Source organism: Chrysoperla carnea, chromosome 5 (assembly GCF_905475395.1).
Source record: "Chrysoperla carnea chromosome 5, inChrCarn1.1, whole genome shotgun sequence".
NCBI lineage: Eukaryota > Metazoa > Arthropoda > Insecta > Neuroptera > Chrysopidae > Chrysoperla > Chrysoperla carnea.
Genome location: NC_058341.1, coordinates 32,459,513 through 32,479,991, shown reverse-complemented (window position 1 = coordinate 32,479,991; position 20,479 = coordinate 32,459,513). Strand labels below are relative to the sequence as shown.

At 28.7% G+C, this 20,479-nt stretch overlaps 3 protein-coding genes across 3 annotated transcripts; all 3 read left to right on the top strand.

Annotated features, from left to right (window-relative positions):
• The first annotated feature begins 522 nt into the window (after positions 1-522).
• On the top strand, positions 523-7,451 carry LOC123299657 (nose resistant to fluoxetine protein 6-like). The gene is made up of 13 exons (XM_044881939.1): positions 523-768; positions 1,519-1,730; positions 2,165-2,352; positions 2,729-2,805; positions 2,873-3,066; positions 3,838-3,998; positions 4,156-4,324; positions 4,408-4,586; positions 5,381-5,510; positions 5,572-5,761; positions 6,241-6,383; positions 6,446-6,554; positions 7,358-7,451. The coding sequence occupies exons 1-13, from the start codon at positions 549-551 to the stop codon at positions 7,411-7,413; spliced, it is 2,028 nt and encodes a 675-aa protein (XP_044737874.1). The 5' UTR covers positions 523-548; the 3' UTR covers positions 7,414-7,451.
• A 5,509-nt stretch (positions 7,452-12,960) lies between these two features.
• On the top strand, positions 12,961-17,672 carry LOC123301115 (nose resistant to fluoxetine protein 6-like). Its single transcript, XM_044883847.1, has 13 exons — positions 12,961-13,115; positions 13,176-13,390; positions 14,250-14,437; positions 14,501-14,577; positions 14,636-14,829; positions 15,086-15,246; positions 15,311-15,479; positions 16,027-16,205; positions 16,703-16,838; positions 16,906-17,095; positions 17,163-17,305; positions 17,383-17,491; positions 17,614-17,672. Coding segments are annotated over exons 1-13 (1,821 nt in total). The 5' UTR covers positions 12,961-13,114.
• Positions 17,673-19,556: 1,884 nt separating this feature from the next.
• On the top strand, positions 19,557-20,306 carry LOC123301114. Its single transcript, XM_044883845.1, has 3 exons — positions 19,557-19,756; positions 19,826-20,040; positions 20,103-20,306. Coding segments are annotated over exons 1-3 (420 nt in total). The 5' UTR covers positions 19,557-19,755.
• Positions 20,307-20,479: the final 173 nt, after the last annotated feature.

Here is a 20,479-nt window from a genome sequence, read left to right as displayed (position 1 = left end):
TATCAATAAAGACCTTTTTAGTTCTTTAGTTTCAAGTTCTTTATTTTTTTGTAAACTCGCGTTGGTTGTTTGGGACAATTCTCCGACTCGAATTATCATTGTTAACTAAGAATGTAAGAAAAGCGTGAGAAGGAACATGGTTCCAAAGTTTTCAATGGTTAATTTTGAAAATTAGGAAATAAACGGGAAATAATTCAATAATGATGTTCCTTCCATTTTAGGTTATTTTGTCAATATTCTTCGTTCTTATTCTTTTCAAGTAACTAGCAAAAAACCGACCGATATTTGGAAGGTGGAATATATGTATTTCTGCAAAAATTTTTCGATTGTAAGAGAAACAATCTTGAAGTAAGTTTAAATTTTTATTTTCAACTTTAAATTTTATCCAGAGATTTTTAGCCTTTGTTTCTCTTAAATCACTTACAAAATCCTTGCGGTGTGGTTTTTATCATACTCGGTACATGTTTAAAAATCAATATAAGAACATTATTATTTTAAAATCAAAGGTATTTATTACTTACCTATATTATTATATATTATCAGCAACAATGTCGATTGTTCCAATCAAACTAATTACAATTTCATTCTTTTTATTAATTTATAATGTAAATAAATCTATTGCATCCTTGAGTGATGTAAATACTGTTATGAAATTTTACTCGCTTCAATCGGATACTGAGTTAAGTGATGTTTGTAGGAAACAAAGTGATATATATTACAGAAGTTTATTATCTAGTGCATTACCTAAAAATGCATGGGCAAAAGACAGTAAGTAATATTTTCAATTTATTATTAAGGTTTTACGTATCGATTTCTTCTTATCAATATCGAGGAATTGTATCAAGCTGGTAATTAGAAAAAACAATTAGTTTCCTCTTAATAAAGAGACTAAAAGACTCAAATTTTTAGATGCAATACAATATAGACAAAAAATGAACTTCTATGATCTTACCAGCTCTACCTGGAGTTTCTGCTTGATTTTCTCGGCTAAACAATCGTATCGTACCGATTTGGTAACATTTGGTAATAGTTCGATCCCTGGGAGTCAAAATAGGGTGCTTTTTTGTCTGAAAATAGACCCTTACAGGGATTCAAAAAAAATTTCGTATTGAACAATTTTATTACTTGTATTGAATTCTGAAGGAGCTACCTTGTACGATTAATTGTTTTACAAAGCATGTTTTAAGCTTTTAAAAAGAAAAGTATGATTACTTAAAATACCCATACTATGTACTCTACTAGCGAGAAAAGTGAGATTTGATCATCAATATGAATTAAGAGGGTATATTGGGGAGAAAGAAATTAAGAAGAAATGTTGGTAGATTATGAGGCAGAAAACTGTGGGGATGGATTGAGAATTCTAAAAGAGCAAAAGAGGTATGGCTTCTGTTTGTTGTATATAGAAACATAGTGCCGAAGGAAGAAGGCAAAGGTTATTTAGTGCATAGTTTTATATATTCATGGGTAAGCTACGAATAATCAATCATTGATTTAATACATATCTATTTATTTTTTCAGTGATAGATGCTTCATCAAAATTTCAACCTGGAGTTTTACAAGGGAACTTGGTTGATTTTGGAGCATTTGATGAGTGTTTAGGTGTAAATTACGAGAAAAAACAAATTAAGGGAAAGTATTGCCTTACAAAATTGAAAATTTCATCAATTCTGTCCCAAAATGCATATGAACAGCAACAGAAATTTACCAAAGCTTTAAATAATTTTCCCGTGGTGAGTACATTAGATCAGCATGTGCAGACACTTATTATTTGAACGTATATTTTAATTTTCGATATACGAGTGGACCACATATGATATACGAATTAAATATTTTTTAAATATAACCAATATGAAACTATTGACATGTTCATAGGGATGTTTCTGGTCACTTAAATCAACCCTTAAAGTTTTAAATATCTTAAAGTAAATCAAAGATTACAAGTTAAATAAAAGCTTGTAAAAACAGTTTTGCACTGTTTCACATTTTCAAAATAATCATTTCGATGGTACACTTGATTCGTTTGCCTTACCATTTTATTATTCGCTTTATGTTAAATGGTTATAATTTAATATAATATGTCAATCATTATCTACATCTCTTTATAAATTAAAATGCCAATTACAATCATTTCATTATTTTTAAAATTTTATTTAAATTGATTTAGAATTTCGGACGCCCACCGCCTGATTTTTCTCAACGATGGGCAATTTGTGTGCCTCATGGTTGCACAGCAAAAGACGTGGAAACTCACTTAAATAGTAATGGAAAAGGTCTTAATTTTACAGTAAAAGAAGAGTATTGTCAATCGATTGAATCTCAACCAAAACTTGATGGTGGCGATTGGACCATCATGTAAGTATAGTGATTTAAATTTAAATTTAATAATTATAAAAAATAAACGAATACCAGATCAAAATTATTATCAAACTTATCCGCCCACTTCAGTCGAAAATTTTTAACTTTAAGACAACCGAGTAAAGGCTTCCACCTTCCTTATACCACCATCCCCTACACAACACAAGCAACATAGACAGTCAAGACTGAAAAAAAACTTATCTTCCACCCCTTTCATATCCCTGGAGGCTTTATTAATTAAACTTAACAATAAATTAGATTCACTAAACGATAGAAAAACTAGAAATTCGATCGTACCGATTTTTTATTATAATTCTAAGAAACATGTAATTTCTGAATTATTATTTACACAATAACTATTTTTATTTTTTAGAGCATTTGCCATAGCCTTAGCCTGTATTGTTCTTCTAAGTACAATATATGATGTTTTTCTGCACCATGTTAAAAAAGGTAACGAAAGTCAATTAATTTAAAAAGTATATATATTATATATCTAATCAAAATTTTACTTTTTAAGATCCAAGATTCCCTATAACTGTTGCATTTTCATGTTACACAAACTTTCAAAAATTGATCAAAATAAATAATCATCCAGATCAATTGCCCTGTTTGAATGGAATTCGTGTAATGAGTATCATATGGATTATTCACGGTCATGAAATTATGCGATATTCAAGTAGCACGTTGTTTAATTCGAAGCATCTCTTGGAGGTATATATAATCTATTTTTAAGACTATTATCATGTGATTTAACCTTCTCACACTGTATATATGACATTATTAGTTAAACATACAGTATAAAAAAAAAAAAAAAAGACTATTATATACAAATATGAAACATTCTTTGATGGGCGTAACACTTTCTAATTTTTTGGGTGTAAAAAATGAAAATTGAGAAAATTAATAGGATTTTTGAAAAATTAAAGTACCCAGGACAGGTAGAATATGAAAACCTATAGGATATACAAATTTCAGATCGATAGAGTAAAAGAATACAATCTCAGTGATTGAAATTCAATTGTTAATTTAACAATTCTTATCTGGAAAACCGCTTTTAAATAAATTTTTTTACAACATTGTATATTTAAGAGAATTCTTTAACAAAATTTTCAGTTCAAAACAGTTTCACGCTAGTTGATAGCATGCGAATTGATTGTAAATAAATATTTAAAACTGGGCAGTACTACCCAGATTATTTTCTTTTCAAAATTTTCTCAAGTATATAAAATATTGATGATTAGTACTTATTTTATCTAACCATCTACTGTATTCTTTATATTTATTTTCTCTAATAACACTCTTACGTGAAAGTTTTAGTTAAAGAAATTCGCAAGCCATATTGCTGTCAGATACTCAATTCTGTGACTTTCAAATCGTATCAGGGACAAATTAATTCAATTTCACATTCATAAGATTATCCAAGAATTAAAACTTGGCTGATTTCTTGAATAATATCTTTAATTAATTATTTTATCGTTTTAGTGGACAAAATCCTTTAACGCCATGAGCACAATATCAGCTTCTATTTCAGTAGATTCATTCTTTTTTCTAAGTGGGTTACTTTTAATGTATGGATTTCTGAAATCACAAGTTAAAAAAATTCCGTTTAATATCCCAATCTTCTACATTCATCGTTATCTCAGGTAAGTGAGTAAATATTTTAAAAAATACACGTGACTGAAATTTTATCTAGATGAGCATAAGATTTGATCACTGTGTTCAAAAGTTCGTCCAAATTTAGATTCTATCAGAAACTTGCTTCAAAAACTGACTTAATTTTAATCTATTAATTTTTCGTAGGTTAACACCTGCTTATGCAGCTATAGTAATAGTATATTTAACATTATACAATAAAATTGGTACTGGACCGAATTGGGAAGAAGCCAATCATCGACTTCAAACTGATTGCCAAGCATATTGGTGGTCAAGTTTGTTATATATTCAGAACTATGTAAATCCTGACAAAAATGTAAGTTCCATCCATCGTACAAATTTTAAAACCACAATCAAACAACTTTTTGAAGACATTCAATTTTGAAATTTGCATTTTAGTGCGTTGGACAATCATGGTATTTATCAGTCGATATGCAGTTATACATTTTGTCTCCATTGATATTAATACCTATTGGTAAATGGCCAAAAATTACATCATATTTATTAGGATGTCTTGCAATCTTATCTATAATCAGTCCTACAGTGGTTGCATGGCATTATGAAATTCCAGCTAGCGGGTTAGTGTTTGTCAACTTTGAATATAAATGCTACTGCGTGACAAATTTTAATTCTGATCTTGGTAGAGAAAGGGAATTAATTTTATGGTGGCACGTTATATAATTGAGGTGGTGTTCTTGATAGGAGCTATTCTTACATGTAACTGTGCTAGAAGTTTTCGAGGGGAAATTACAGGAATTTTCAAAAGCTTTTTTATCTATGCAACAGGCTCAATCAATTAACAAACCCATTTAAAGTAGGTCTCAGTCCTATTTACTACACATCTGGCTACTTTGTTTTCAGCGATAAAAAAATCAAAACCAACAAATCTTTACAATAAAAATGTAAAGGGTCCTTTTTCATTTAGAAGTGTGGAAAAACACCCTTTTTTATGTCTTAAAGTTTAATGAAAACAATCTTAATGACACTTTTGGTCCATTTTGATCGTTGCAGCATCTAAAAAAGTGGATTTGAGCTTCACTCAACACTAGATAATAAACCTTTTATAAGTTAATTTTTATTATTTTTACCATTATAATGCACATGGCATATTCTTATGGTTATCTAAAATCACTAGATTTTTTGGGGTGAATTTACCCTTCTACAAAAAGGGAGAGGAAGTTTTCTAATTTTTAAAGGTTTATTGTCTAGTTTTTATAATCACGAATCTAATACCTTTAGGTTTTTTAGATGGAAGAAGTCGGATCTTTGACTAAGAATTAAAACTTGGCAGCATTTGAGCTAAAATGACTATTTTAGTATATTATATAAAATTAGGCTAACGTAAACAAAAATTATGTTGATATACTTCCAGAGGTCAAGTTGATAATTGGTTTCGAATATACTATGCTCAACTTCATACAAGAGCTGGGCCGTGGATCATAGGTTTAGCTGCAGGTTATGTTTTATTTCAAACGAAACATAAAAAATTTCGATTAAACAGGGTAAATGTTTCCTTAACAATCACAATTCCAATCATTATTTTGTTATTTTTTGTTTTTTCAGGTTGAAGTAACAATAATGTGGATACTTACAGGAGCAGTTATGTTATTTATTGTTTTTGGAAATTGGCCAATAGTAAATGGCGATTTTGTTCCCAGTCGATTGTACAATAGTTTATATATTGGATTTCATAGAAGTGTGTGGGCTCTAGGGTTAAGTTGGATAGTATTTGCGTGTATCCACGGATATGGTGGTTTGTATTGATTTTGAAATTTTCTTTTAAAATGTTTGGGAATTTTGTGAAATTCTATTAACATTCATTTTTCTTAACGATTGATAAGAACAAATTTTCAAATCGAATATCCGGTTTATGCTCGATAAATAAATTAGTGTATACTATACAAACAGGTGTAGTACATACAGAAATAAGAGGCTATCTCTGTCACTTATACGCATATGAACTGTTTATTTACGTTGTGGAATGCTGCAGAATGTATTCATTCACGTATTTTTAGATTTCACTACTTTTGCCTTCGATTGTACGTCCCAAACATGCATAATTTCTTTCGTCTTTATTTGAAAAGAACCTTTGTGTTCACAATAGATAAGTGTTGAATTTTATCTATAAATAAATTTGGGGATTTCGAAAAATAGCCATAAATTTTTTACTAACACGGTTTTTTTAAATTTATTTTAAACATTTATAATTAATTTTATTTTTATGCAATTCAGGTCCAGTTAATTGGATTTTATCTCTGTCAGTATTTCAATTTTTCGCAAAACTTACATATTCGTTATATTTAATCCATGTACCAGTTCAAAATTATGATCGAGGAACTGTTAGAATTCCAATAATATTTAATGAATTCAGAATCGTAAGTAAAAATTGGTTTAAATTATCAAATTCTTGAAAAATAACTATTGTTTTCTATTGCAGTTGCAATCATTCTTTAGTACCGCATGTTTGAGTACAATTATTGCTATAATTTGGGTATTGTGTTTTGAGTACCCTTTTGCTGTAATTGATGGTGTAATAATAAAAGCAGGTAAGAATTTATTAATAACATTTTATCCGTTTTGACCCACGGCTTTAAAACAAGAGTATTATAAGTTCGAATCATATATTATTACCTGTCTATGATGGCATCCAATCTCTGAAAAACGTGGTTGGGTGGGTAGCTTACTTCAAAAGATCTTATGGGAATACAATATGCCGCAGGTATGGGCGATTTTTATAACTTTATTGTGTGCCATAAACTTTATTGTGTGTCTCTTTATCCTAGTCTGCATTGCTCATAGAGGAGGAAGCGAGACAGGTATACGACTCTTCTACCTATCTCAGTTTCTCTAATTGTAATGAGATAGGTAGAAAAAAAAAATGTTGTCTCTGTGTCTTACACGTATTTTAGGTCATTGGTTAGGTTGTCACTGTCTTGCTCGTATTTTAAGTAAGGAGACCGAGGGACTTCTCTAAGTCCCATTTGCCCATACATGGAATATGATAAGATTAAAGAAAAAAGTAAAAGTGTGAAAATATATTCCATAATAAAAATAAATATAATAAATAATTTTTATCGTAAAAAGGTTTATTGTTTCATCGTGGGGAATATTCAAACTATTCAAATATTATTTTTTGTTTGTTCTAAAATATAATCTTCTTCTTTTAAGTAAAACCTAAATTGGAGTTGTAAGAATCAGCTTTACCTATTCTCTTCATTCAAAGAATAAGCATTATTCAAATAATTCAGTCATTATCTTAGTACCTAGTGAAATATAATGTTATTAACTTACTCATTTATTGAAGGTATTTGAATTTCAATGTATATTAGTTTTTTTGTTCTTTTTTCAGTTTCCAGCTTATTCAAGAAAAATTCTGCAGCGAAGGAAACGAAAGAAATAGCCTAATATTAATTAGTATAATAGCTTAATATTAATAAGATACTTAATTTATAAGACTAAATTATGATTAAATTATATTTTTATTTATTTGATTTGATTATAAAGCATTTGGTTTTTTTATTTTACCCGTAATAAACTATCTTAAAATAGATCAAGAAAACAACGAGAGGAGTAACACGTAGCATGACTAAATGTGCCTTTTTGGTACGAAATTTTAGTATAAAATTCAAATATCACATTGGCGGAAGTTCAGCACGTTTTTATCACAACGCTTATTGTTCATTTCAAAATTATCCCCCCTTAATAACTCTTGACCTGGTGTGATTTTTGTTGGTGAAGTTCCAAAATGGTACCTAGAGAATTTTAGATTTCATCCCTTCAACTCCAGCCACTGGAAGGTATGAATTATATCTTATGTGTAGTACATCTTAAGAACTAATCGATCAATTTTAATTTTTTTAATCATGATTGAAGAGAGTAATTTACGCATTTCAAACGATGTAAAACAAGGTAGGGAATGCATTTGAAATCTCAAAGTTTAAAATTTTAGAAGTCAAATTTAAACTATTACTACTGCCCTATTCTAATTGTCCCATTAACTTTAAATTTGAACACATATCAAGGTCACATGACAATACAATAATTTTATAATATAATCCTATTATCCTGACCAGAATCAACAGGATAGCTCCTAACATTATTACTTTAATAATATGATCTTGAAATATAAGCTAATTTAAAGACTAATGTAGAAAACACCCCACGCTTTGAATTTATCATTACAATTTTGATCTAATTTTTGGTATAATAAAGCATGATTTTTTAGTTTCTTAAATTATAATTTATTACCTTTTTTGTTGATATTAAACCAGTTTTAAGCCCCTTTAATATAAAGCATGTCTTTATAAAATAAAGGCTTGATAGCAGCATTGCTCTTTTTGGAATTAGTTTTTAGCCCCCGACTAACAAAGGCGGGTGTTATAAATTTAACGTGTATGTGTATCTGAGTAGTTGTGTGTCTGTTTGTGGCATTGCAGTTCTTAAACGGATGAACCGATTTTGAATTTTTTTGTAAGGTACTTTAATAGAGAGTATTCTTAGTTATTTAAAGCTCAAGTTCAGGGTTCCACACACGAATACATCAGACCTGATTTTGTTTCGCGGGTTTCTTTAACATTTTAATTTACGTGTAATTATCAACGGAAAGTTTAACGATGATAAAAATTAAAACTACATAACATCATATATTTATCATAAAATCTGAAATATTTTTTTTAATCATAGTACACAAACGTTTGATTATTATACCATGCATAAATGTAATATGCAAGGTATACTAAGTTTAGTCCCAAGTTTGTAACGCTTAAAAATATTGATGCTACGCACAAAATTTTGCTATAGATGTTCATAAAATCACCTAATTAGTTCATTTCCGGTTGTCCGTCCGTCCGTCTGTGGACACGATAACTCAAAAACAAAAAAAGATATCGAGCTGAAATTTTTACAGCGTACTCAGGACGTAAAAAGTGAGGTCGAGTTCGTAAATGAGCATCATAGGTCAATTAGGTCTTGGGTTCGTAGGACCCATCTTGTAAACCGTTAGAAATAGAACAAAAGTTTAAATGTAAAAATTGTTCCTTATCAAAAATTAAACAACTTTTGTTTGAAACATTTTTTCGTAAACATCACTGTTTACCCGTTAGTGCGCAAATTAGGCATAAATTATATAGTATGTATTATATGGGAATATCAGTTATGTATGTGTGTAATGTGATAGAGTAATTAACACTGTCTATGCATGGTATTTCAACAATTAACTCAGTAAATTGTTTGTTTATTTTAATATAGTTCACTAAAAAAAACATATCCTTCAGGAAATGAAAATTTTCAATTTTAAATAAACTTTAATTAACAAATTTATTCTTCACTAGTTTTTATTTAGTATATTAATTTCACACATGATAGACAATTAGTCAACAAAAAATCTTAATTCATGTTTATAGTTTATTTAAAGATGTAAATAAATGATAAAATAGTACACCTATTGTATATTTGAAGAAATTTCCACTATTATAGATTATCAGAAATTTTTATAAATTTTTTTTTTATCTAGCTAGCACCGATAACGTTCCTATCAATTGCAATTGAAGTAGAATATTCAAGTCATCGTAATGATAATAATTATTTAGGGAAATGAACCTTAAATTCAAAGATTGATATATAGCTAAAAAATACGAAAAACTTTGAAGGAATAAGAAAAACTTTAAACATGTTAAATAAAAATAATAGCAATCCGCCTATTCCCCTTTGATTTACTCTAAAAATTCCTTAGCATTGATACATAGATACATATCAAGCTAATAAAAGCGAGTTAATAAATGGGATTTAATAGCTTGCGACTGTTAGTTTAAAAATTACCAGAAATAAAAAATGTAGAGGAGAGGAAGGCAATTTGTACCTAAATAACCAACTCTCAATGATTGAAGCACTGAAAGAACGGAACTAACCATAGTTGGTTAAAATCCTACGACATGTGAAGAATAACTTGGCCGCCTGGATGAATGTGTACGCCTGAATGGGCGTAACTCTTACTTGAGTTACTGTTTGGAGTTACATTTATTTGATTTTCCTAAATACTTTTTTATGTATTTTAAGGTGGTAAAATAATAATAAGAAAAGCTCTGATGGGTTTTTGTTTTAAAGCCATTTTAAAATCAAACACTTCTCTGTCCCATCGTGTTCCATTAAGGTCAATAGCTTAGTAATAAATTAATAAATTCTCTTATTTAATTATTTTTTAATACTCTTTAATTATTAAATACACGAATTATTGAGTAAATGAATGGAGAAACAAAATTTGCATAAAGTTAATAAGGCAATGTTTTAAGAAATCCAAAGACCTTTATGTGTCCTTTAAAAGTTTCATTAGCTTTACAAAATATTTTTTTATCTTCCAAAACAATCCTCAACTAATTCATTTAAATAACAACAGTTAGATTAGACAATAAGTTTAATTAATTCAATAATATTACTAGGAATTTTACCTTTGTAGATTTTTTTTCGTCACAAAAATTGGAAAATATTCATGTGACTTTCATAGTTTTTTAAGTTTGGAAGACTTAGAATTATACTGAAGCTTATAACTTGAATTATATACTTAATTAATCTTTCAGTAACTCTCTACTAGTTTCCTACTTTTTTTTCAAGCTTCTGTCATTTTTGGCTATAAGTGTAGTTTAGCAAGTCATTTGAAACGAAATGTACTGCGATTCTTTTCTTTATGACAATATGCGGTCGTCTGAACCTAGTAAGCACCACCTAAGTGCGGTGTTTTATCTTTAAGACACAATTTCCGATTATTTTACTTTATCCCATTTCTGTATTTCCACCCAGTATTCTCATCCTTTTAGGACACTGTACGTTAAAGTCTTCTACTTTCTTATTTCTTGCCTGTTTCTATTTTTGTTACTAATATTGCAATTAATTTTTTATGGTATAGCCAACAATAAAACAGAACTATTTCTTGCTAATTTTGTATTTTATATTTACTCCTAAATGAAAGGAACAATGTGCTGTGAAAGTTCAAGTTCTTTACAAGCTTGATTTAATTTCTCATGTCCTGGTGTCTGTAATCAAATTTAAAGCAAGTTAAATTTGACCCACTTTTCAGTTTCCGGTTGAGTTGCATACATTTGTAAATCTCATGACAGTAAATTTTTAAGGTAAGCATTTATAATATACTAAAAAGTAGAAAATAATTTTCCCTATGAGTCAATAATACTTGACTATTAAGGCAATATAAGGCAAAAACTATTTTATCTTTTTAAGTACAATAAAAGGTTGTTACTTAAAAAGTATTTTTATTACATTACAGTATAGTTAAAATCAAAATACAAAATAGGCACATGAAAGTGGAATATTTAAGTTTGATATATATTAAATACAAATTTTTATCATCATATGATCTTTATTGTAAATCCTGAAGTGGGAATGCTCATTTATCACATCCAAATCATGAACTTAAATCTTTGTGATTCTACTAAATAAAATTGTTTACATTATTTTTTGTTTATTATTGATTTTTTTTTTAATGACAGGTACTTATTAAAACAATAGTACGTCAATTAACTTTACCAGTAAAAGAAAAGCTCCACAAAAATGTTAAAAAATTATTTCAAACCAATTTTTTGAAAACACATAAAATTTCATTTTGTTTGAAAATCAAAAAGGTTTCATCGGTTAGTACGTAGAATTATAAGTCGTTTTTACTACTTATAATTACCTATCTGGAATATCTAAGAAACGAACGACTATTTCCAAAAAAGTACAAAAACGATTGTAGCTTTTGATGAATAAATAGATATATATTAGCGAATTGCCGAAGAATGGAGCTATTGCTTTTGTTTGGGTAAATTTTTTCAATTTTTGAAAAATTTCTTCAAATGTTCATCGATCCTACCTACTAGATGTCAAAAATGATCATCGTTAAAATTTATGTGTCTGTAAACTCTCTAGCGGTCGCAATTTAAGTCCGATTTGAATAAAATTTGGTATCAAGAAGATTTTTGATATTTGAATTGTCAAGTTTGTTAATGAGAAAAATCGACAGATAAACAAGGGATAAGGGGCATCACAAAATACAAAATTTTGAATTTTTTTAAAATAAAACATTTTTTTATAGTTAATTTAAGCAAAAAAGTCTAATACACACGTTGTTAAAATTTTAAGACAATATACCGCGCCTAAAATAAGATAATTGCAATTAAAAGTGACATTTTTAACACACGTTTCATAGGAGAAGCGTCTGAAAATGGCAATCTTTTTTTCCAGTGAAGGAGAGTTATCGCTTTGACAAAAAACTAATATTTTTACGAATATTATATTTAGAATCATTAAAAATAAATTTATTCACCGTTTAGTTTCCCTAAAATATTAAATTTAATATTACATTTAGAGTATTATTTTTAACGGAGGGGGTAGGTAGAGGGTTGTAGTAGTGTAAACTACAGTAAAAAGTAAAAAACCTTAGTTGTATGCAGTGTAGTTTTATAGCTATGTAAATACGTGTAGAATGGGTAAATAGCCAATAATTTTATAATGGATTGTAGAGAAAGAACTACCTTAATGAAATCAAGTATACTTTATATTTGTTTACCCCTTGGCATTACTATATGCTTTACTATTAAACATTTATCCTCATAGGCGCGCCTTTATCGGACTATCCCCTTAGTGTCTTATAAATTTTCCTAAATCTTATCAAACTATCTTAATCTTATACTTTGTAAGTCATTTTTACTACACAATGGAATAATCTTTAAAAAAAAAAACTATCTTCACTAATAGTCTAAATATCATATTTTCATAATATTATTCAATATGACGTTTTTTCTTTCAAACTTGATACAAAATCTTGGTTCAATATAAATACCCCGTTACTATAAACTAATATTGTTTATTTTTCATGCAATCGATAATTAAAAAAATGTCGTCAACAATGAAACTTGTAACAATCCTATGGTTTATTCTAATTTACAATAATTGTAAAGTGGCTTCATCAATTGTAACAATTAATAATGTGAATGATATTATAAAATTTTATACGCTTCAATCAGATGCTGAATTAAGTGATCTTTGTAGAAAACAAAGTGATATTTATTACAAAACTTTAATATCTGGAACATCAACTAAAGAAAAATGGGCTAAGGAAAGTAAGTTTTACAAGACTATATTATTACCAATCAATATAACTTCTTTATTTTTTATTCAAGTGATGGATGCTTCATCCAAGTTTCAAGCTGGAATTTACTTTGGAAACATTGCTGATTTAGGAGCATTTGATGAATGTTTACAAATTGATAATGAAAATGAACAAATTAAGGGGAAATATTGTCTGACTAAATTACAAATACCAGTAATATTTAACAGATCTACGAACCAAGTTCAAAGACTGTGGAACCATTTGAATGATAACGAATTACCAGAAGTAATAATTACATATTAATTAAAAATTTAAAAAAACTACAACTCAAAATGATCGATTCGTTTGTGGCATCGTACCTCTTTAATGGATTAACTCTTTTTGAAAATCAAAATCTGCCCAGCCGTTTGAAGATCATCACCTTTTTTCTAGTTATTATCGAATAAGAAACCCTGAACTTAAACTTGAACCATAGTTCAGAATTTTCGGGATCAAATTACCTTATACATAAACAAAAAAAATAATCCCGGTTCATCGGTTTAAGAGCAACGATGCCGCGGACAGACACATAGATACAAAGATATATAGATGCACAGTCATTTTAATATTTTTTAATATTTGATAGTGAATTATGTTATAACTTGACGATGTAAGAAGAAAAGTAGGAATATAATTTTTCGACATCTGGCGTAATTAGCAAAATATTAAAATTGTAATTTTTCTTTAATTATTCATATTTCAATATTTCGAAAACCAAGGCAGATATCGAAAATTTGTATTCTTATTTTTCGTCTACATTCATGAAGTTATAATAAAATTCTAGCCAGCTCGTACATTCTTTATACGGATGTAGACACTTGGTTTTTTTTCTTTTTTCTTTTCTATGCCACTGCTAACATGTTTACTTTCTATTAAAAAGGTTTTTTTTTATTTATTTTCATGCGTTCCAAGTGAAAATTTTCAAAAATTTCAAAATATGTTGTTTTTTGAGAATTCTCCATAAGAGCAATGTATTTATTTTATATCAAAATTTTAACCACATATGCTTTGAGTAAAAGACTGCCTTTAAAAAAATTTTGAGCCTCAATATGACGTTAATTAACCTAAAATATTAAGAATCGTATTGGATTTAAAATTTTTGTAGACCTTTGCTGGCCCACCAACTGACTCGGTACTACGCTGGTCAATTTGTATACCAGATGGATGCACAGCTGAAGATATTGAAACACATTTAAACAGTTACGATAAAAATCTCAATTTTACTGTGAAAGAAGAATTCTGCCAGGCAGTTGAATCTCAACCAAAACTTAATTCTGGTGACTGGACCACCATGTGCGTTAATTGCAATCAAATAGAATGTTTTTTTAAATTAATTAATTTGTTTTTATCTTTCAGAGGCATTTTAATAGCTTTAGCCTGTGTCATCTTTTTGAGTACCTGTTATGACATTTTTCTTCATCATACTAAAAAAAGTAAGTTGATACTTTTACAAATAAGTGAGATTATTTCTAAAAAACCAACTTTTTTTAGATCCGATTCATCCTTTAACTATTGCTTTTTCATGGTTAACAAGCTTCCAAAAATTAATCAAAATAAATAACAATCCTGATTTGTTACCTTGTTTAAATGGAATTCGCGTGCTTAGTATGTTCTGGATTATCCATGGCCATGAAACGTCAACACTGTCTAGTGGAATACTTTTTAATGGAAAGGAAGCAGAAGATGTAAGTATAAATTTTCTAAATTCCTTTTCAAAACAAAGTTTATTGCACACAAAGGTGAAAATAGAAGGTATACTTAAATTATTGATTCCTAAAAACGAAAACGTGTAATTCTTTGGTTTTTCCTAATACGGGAAATGACTAGTACTGAAAGCATGTGAAAATGTCTTACAGTACGGTAAAAAATGAATGAAAAATGCTTTTTCTATTTTTCTGTATTATATTTACGATTTAAAATGCTAAGAAAATTTCTTTTTAGTGGCGTAAGCATGTATGGTCTTTGTTCACCGTCTCAAGTACTGTATCCGTCGATACATTCTTCTTTTTAAGTGGTTTACTTTTAATGTACGGATTTCTTAAATCACGAGCGAAAAAAATTCCATTTAATATTCCATTGTTTTACATTCATCGATATCTAAGGTAATGTATTTGCTTCTGTTATTGATTCAATTTAATTAAAGGTCTTTCTTGATTGAATTTTCAGATTAACTCCTGCATTTGCAGCTCTTATAGTTTTGTATATAACGTTCTACATGAAACTTGGTAGCGGTCCAATTTGGGAATCAAGTAATCAAAGATTACATGATAGTTGCAAGGAATATTGGTGGTCAAGTTTGTTATATATTCAGAATTTTGTTAATCCTAATCGATTTGTGAGTTGAGAAATTGATTTAATTAACAACAATTGCAATATATCAAAATACTAAAGTAGAGTAACAAACTGCTTAAGAGTGTAATACATATATTGGCAATGTTCCGTTTTTTCCTTTTGTTCACATTTTAGCTTTAATAATTTCGTTTTTTAAAGTTTTTTCGAAATAGACTCACTTTGAGCTAACAACTTTAAATTGTTTGCGAAGATGCTTGAACAGTATTCTAGCATTATACAAGAGGCTCCTACTTATATTGATTGAATAATATTTAAACACCTTACTAAACTTTTTCGTTTCTTCGTTTCATGCTTCAATTAAGAACAAATTTTGAGAAACGCCCAGTATATAGTTTTTGTAAGAAACTTCATAAGTGAGGTTGTAATAAATTGATACCTCTAAGAAAAACTGTAATTTATAGACAAACTTATAGAAATATTTTTGGATTCTTTATTCAAGTGTTGAAATATTGACATTGATATTTGATTCAAATAATATTATTAATATTAAAGTACAACAGTTATAAATTTTAGATCTTTTCACCTTTTAGTGCGCTGGCCAATCGTGGTATTTATCCGTCGATATGCAGTTATATATCTTGTCCCCTTTAATATTAATACCTATTGGTAAATGGCCAAAGATAACACCATATTTACTGGGAATACTGATTGTTATATCTACAATTATACCCACAATAGTTGCATGGCATTATGAAATACCTGCACTTGCGTAAGTATTGTTTCAAATTCAGAGAAAAATGTTTGGAAAAGCACTGATTCCAACCGTGTGACTTCATTTATTATACCTATATTTCAATAAACAGCAACGCAAATCATTAAAAAATTTTTATACATTACAGAATAAACCGTAACATTATAAGAATATTTTTCTGGATTTTTCTAAAAAAAAGAAAACATAAAAATTCTAAAATTCCCAAAAATCACCGATCTTGGTAAAACTTAGCACTCAATTTAATAAAAATTATAACTCTATTTAAATTTTGAATACGATTTTCTTAAATGGGTCAAAATGTGTTTTTGATGTGATTTTTGGGAGATTTTTTGTTGGATACTCCTTTCTAAAATCCCTTGGCGGCGCCTATGTATCGGGGAGAGGAGAGCTTCAACATTTTTCTAGACATCATTCAGAATCCAACTCTGAGTATTATCTCTACTTTTCACAAATTTTTGGACTAGACTAAATTGTTTATAAAAAAACGTTTTCAGAATGAATGCTGCAATACCTGACTGGAATGGAATTTATTATGCTCAAGTGCATACCAGAGCTGGACCATGGATCATCGGTTTAGCATTAGGATACGTTTTATTTCAAACAAAACATAAAAAAATTCGAATAAATAAGGTAAAATGAGAATAATTATAACTAATAACAATTATGTTAAAAGTAGATTTTTTATTTTTATTTTCAGATTTTAGCGGTATTCTTATGGTTATTAACAGCGGTGGTCATGCTTTATATTTTATTTGGAACATATCCAGCACTAAAAGATGATTTTGAGTATAGTAGATTATTTAGCAGTATATTTACTGGATTCCATAGAAATGTTTGGACTTTAGGATTATGTTGGATCGTGTTTGCGTGTATACATGGCTACGGCGGTAAGAATTACATTTCAAAAAGTTTATGAACACCATTTGAATTTGGTTTTAATTTTTTACAATTAAGGTCCAGTGAATTGGTTTTTATCATTATCAGTATTCCAATTCTTTGCAAAAATTACATATTCGTTATATTTATTACACGTACCTATACAAAATTATGATCGGGGAATTCTCCGGGTTCCAGTTATTTTTAACGATTTCACAATTGTGAGTAATAATTAATATTAAAGTTATATTTAATCTAATTGGTTAATCAATTGCGTTTTTTTTTTTTTGTATTTCAGTTGCAATCTTTCTTTAGTACTACATGTTTAAGTACATTATTTTCTATAATTTGGGTCCTTTGTTTTGAATCTCCTTTTGCTGCCATTGATGGTGTCATCATAAAAACAGGTAAAGATGTCATAAATCAATAAATTTTTGTACTATAGCTACAAGTTTTGGGAAATTGTAGCTGGAGTCTATAAGGCTATTGAATAATTACAAGAATTTTTTTTTAATTTTTGTCGTTTTAGTTTCAAACTTGGGTAAGCGAGGTAAAGCTGAGCCGAAAGAATTGAAACAAGAGGCTTGAAATAATAAAATTATTTATCTGAAAATGTATAAATATTCTGATAATGAATAAATTTTTTTTTTTTAACAGTTGTTTTATTTTTATTGCAATTGATAAGAAGAAAGTTATGAAAAGGGCACATATTTTAAGATGGAAAGTCAATTGGCGTTTTCGATCTGACACATCCTCAAAAAGATAGGGATTCGTTTGTTAGAAAATACATTAAATACTTGCGCACACGTACGCCTCTTCGTACAGCACTATCAATCAAATAATATTGAAATTCTTAGAACTACCTTACATAGATTTAATTTTTGTTTTTTTTTTAACTAATTGCAACAAGTTAGCAATTCAATTTTTTACCTCCACTATCTTTTATCCAAAAGTTACGTCCATGTGGAGAAGACTCTAATCATTTTCATGAGATATTATTGTGACCAAAAACAACGACTTCTTTTACTAACCTTTCCAGATATGAAATTACACGGTAAAAAATTACTGGGTTGTAGTAAAGGCGTTTACTTGGCCGTTGATGTCTTTGTTATAAGTAAATATAAATTGAATCAACGATATCAATACTTAATTGAAGGAAATAAATATTGAAAGCTTAAAAATTTTCTTGCACCGGGAACATTTACTTTTTATTATGTTAAAAACAAATTTTCTCGTTAATATAATTGAGAAAACCGCACGTGCATTTGATATCTACATCTTATATAAATTATTTTCATACCTTTGTATAGAGGTCGTTTAAAGTCCGTATAGCTTTTTCATAAAAACTAATAACTAATCTAATCTCGGTAATCAATCAAACTGATGAGTTATTTTTAGAAAAAAAAAAAGTTTAATCAATACGGGAAGTGATGATGGACTTTTAGTTTTTTCTACTACTCCAGACTTCAGAAAAGTTTGCGTCTCACTCTTAAACATCCCACTCACTAATAATCAGATCAATCACCAACTTTTTATTTTATTTTTTTCCTTTTTCATTTCGAAAGTACTCTCTTATTCGTAAAAAAAATAAATTTTTCAAATCGTTCAGATTATCTTTAACTCACAATGATAGCTCATCTCACATTTTCTCTAAAATAATGTTTAATGAGGTCATAGTCAAATAATATTGATTCTAAAGACGTGAGAAACCAAAGAACCCGTCAAAAGTCCAGGCATATTGATGTAAAATTTGAAAAAATAAAATTTCCAACACTAGATGTAATGGAAGACAACCAAGAAATCGATAGTTCTATATATGTCTTATAACAGAGCACTAATCTGACCCACCAAATTAATATAAAAACTAATAAATATGGAATGAAGTATCACAGTTGTTAAAAAATTTATATTTTTAACCAACCTGCCAGAACTTTTTTAAACTTAAAGCTATTGATAGCAATATGATTTGAAAATAGTGTTTAAAATTTTATTTCTTCAAATTTTAGATCAATCTGTCTGGACAAACAAAGAGTTTTTAAGATCGCAACAGTCGCAACGAGTTTGCTCAGTATTTATTCGCAAACAAACCGTCTGCCACTGATACACCGAACTTTTCCTAGTGCTTTGCCTATATTGTTTCAGTATTTTATCCTTACGTACGTTACGTAGGTTTAATACTTTTAATTCCTGCCTAATTCCTGTCTTTAATTCCTGAGCGTTTCTCTATACCCAATTTTTTCATGCAATTATCTCTTGGACTATTGGCGAAAAGAATCCTAGTTAAACTTAACAAGTTTGCCAATTAACCTTTTTGAGCTTTCTATCACATCCTAGACAGTATTGACGTATTTTCTATTAGATAAAACTAGTTTATCTGTATAAATAGTCACCATTGCTTTGGAGTACGTGCTATTTTAATTAGTTTATTAGAAAGTTTTATAAAATGTCCATTTTTAGAAAGAAACTAAAAACAATATTTTGTTTTATTATTTTTTGTAATATTAGTAATGGAACTTCATCGATTTTAGAGTCCAATAAAGTACATGATATTTTAAAATTTTATAGTCTTCAATCAGAGGCCGAATTAAGTGATCTTTGTAAAAAGCAAAGTGATATTTATTACAAAACATTAATAACTGAAATATCAACTCAAGGAACATGGGCGAAAGAAAGTAAGTTTTACAAAACAATTCCCTAGGAAATGTTGTACTTTAATATGGTATCCTTTCTGTTTATTCAAGTGATGGATTCTTCATCCAAATTCCAAGCTGGAATCTTCATTGGAAATGTAGTCGATTTAGGGGCATTTGATGAATGTTTAAGAATTGATAATAATAAGGAGCATATCAGGGGGAAATATTGTCTTACAAAATTAGAAATACCATTGCTGCACAACAAATCTTTGACTAGTATGCAGAATCTTTGGACCAATTTGGATGATTTTAATCGACCTGAAGTAACACACATTATTTATCAAATTCAAACGCAATATTTTTATATGTTATTAAATATTTATAGAATTTTGCTTCGCGAGCACCTGATTTTACACGACGGTGGTCAATTTGTGTGCCAGATGGATGTACAGCTAAAGATGTCCAAGAACATTTAAACAGTTTAAATCAAAATTTTAATTTTACTGTGCAAGAAAAATACTGCCAGACAGTTGAATCTCAGCCAAAACTGAACTTCGGTGATTGGGTGACAATGTATGTTCATTTTTAACCGATGACTAAAAAGGAGGGTGTTATAAGTTAAACGAGTCTGTTTATCTGTATGTTTGTTTATAGCATCGTAGCTCCTAAACGGATGAAGCGATTTTAATTATTTTAAAGGCAATTTGATCGAGATTGTTATTAATGGTGTTTTAAGTGTCAATTTCCGTACCCAATACCAAC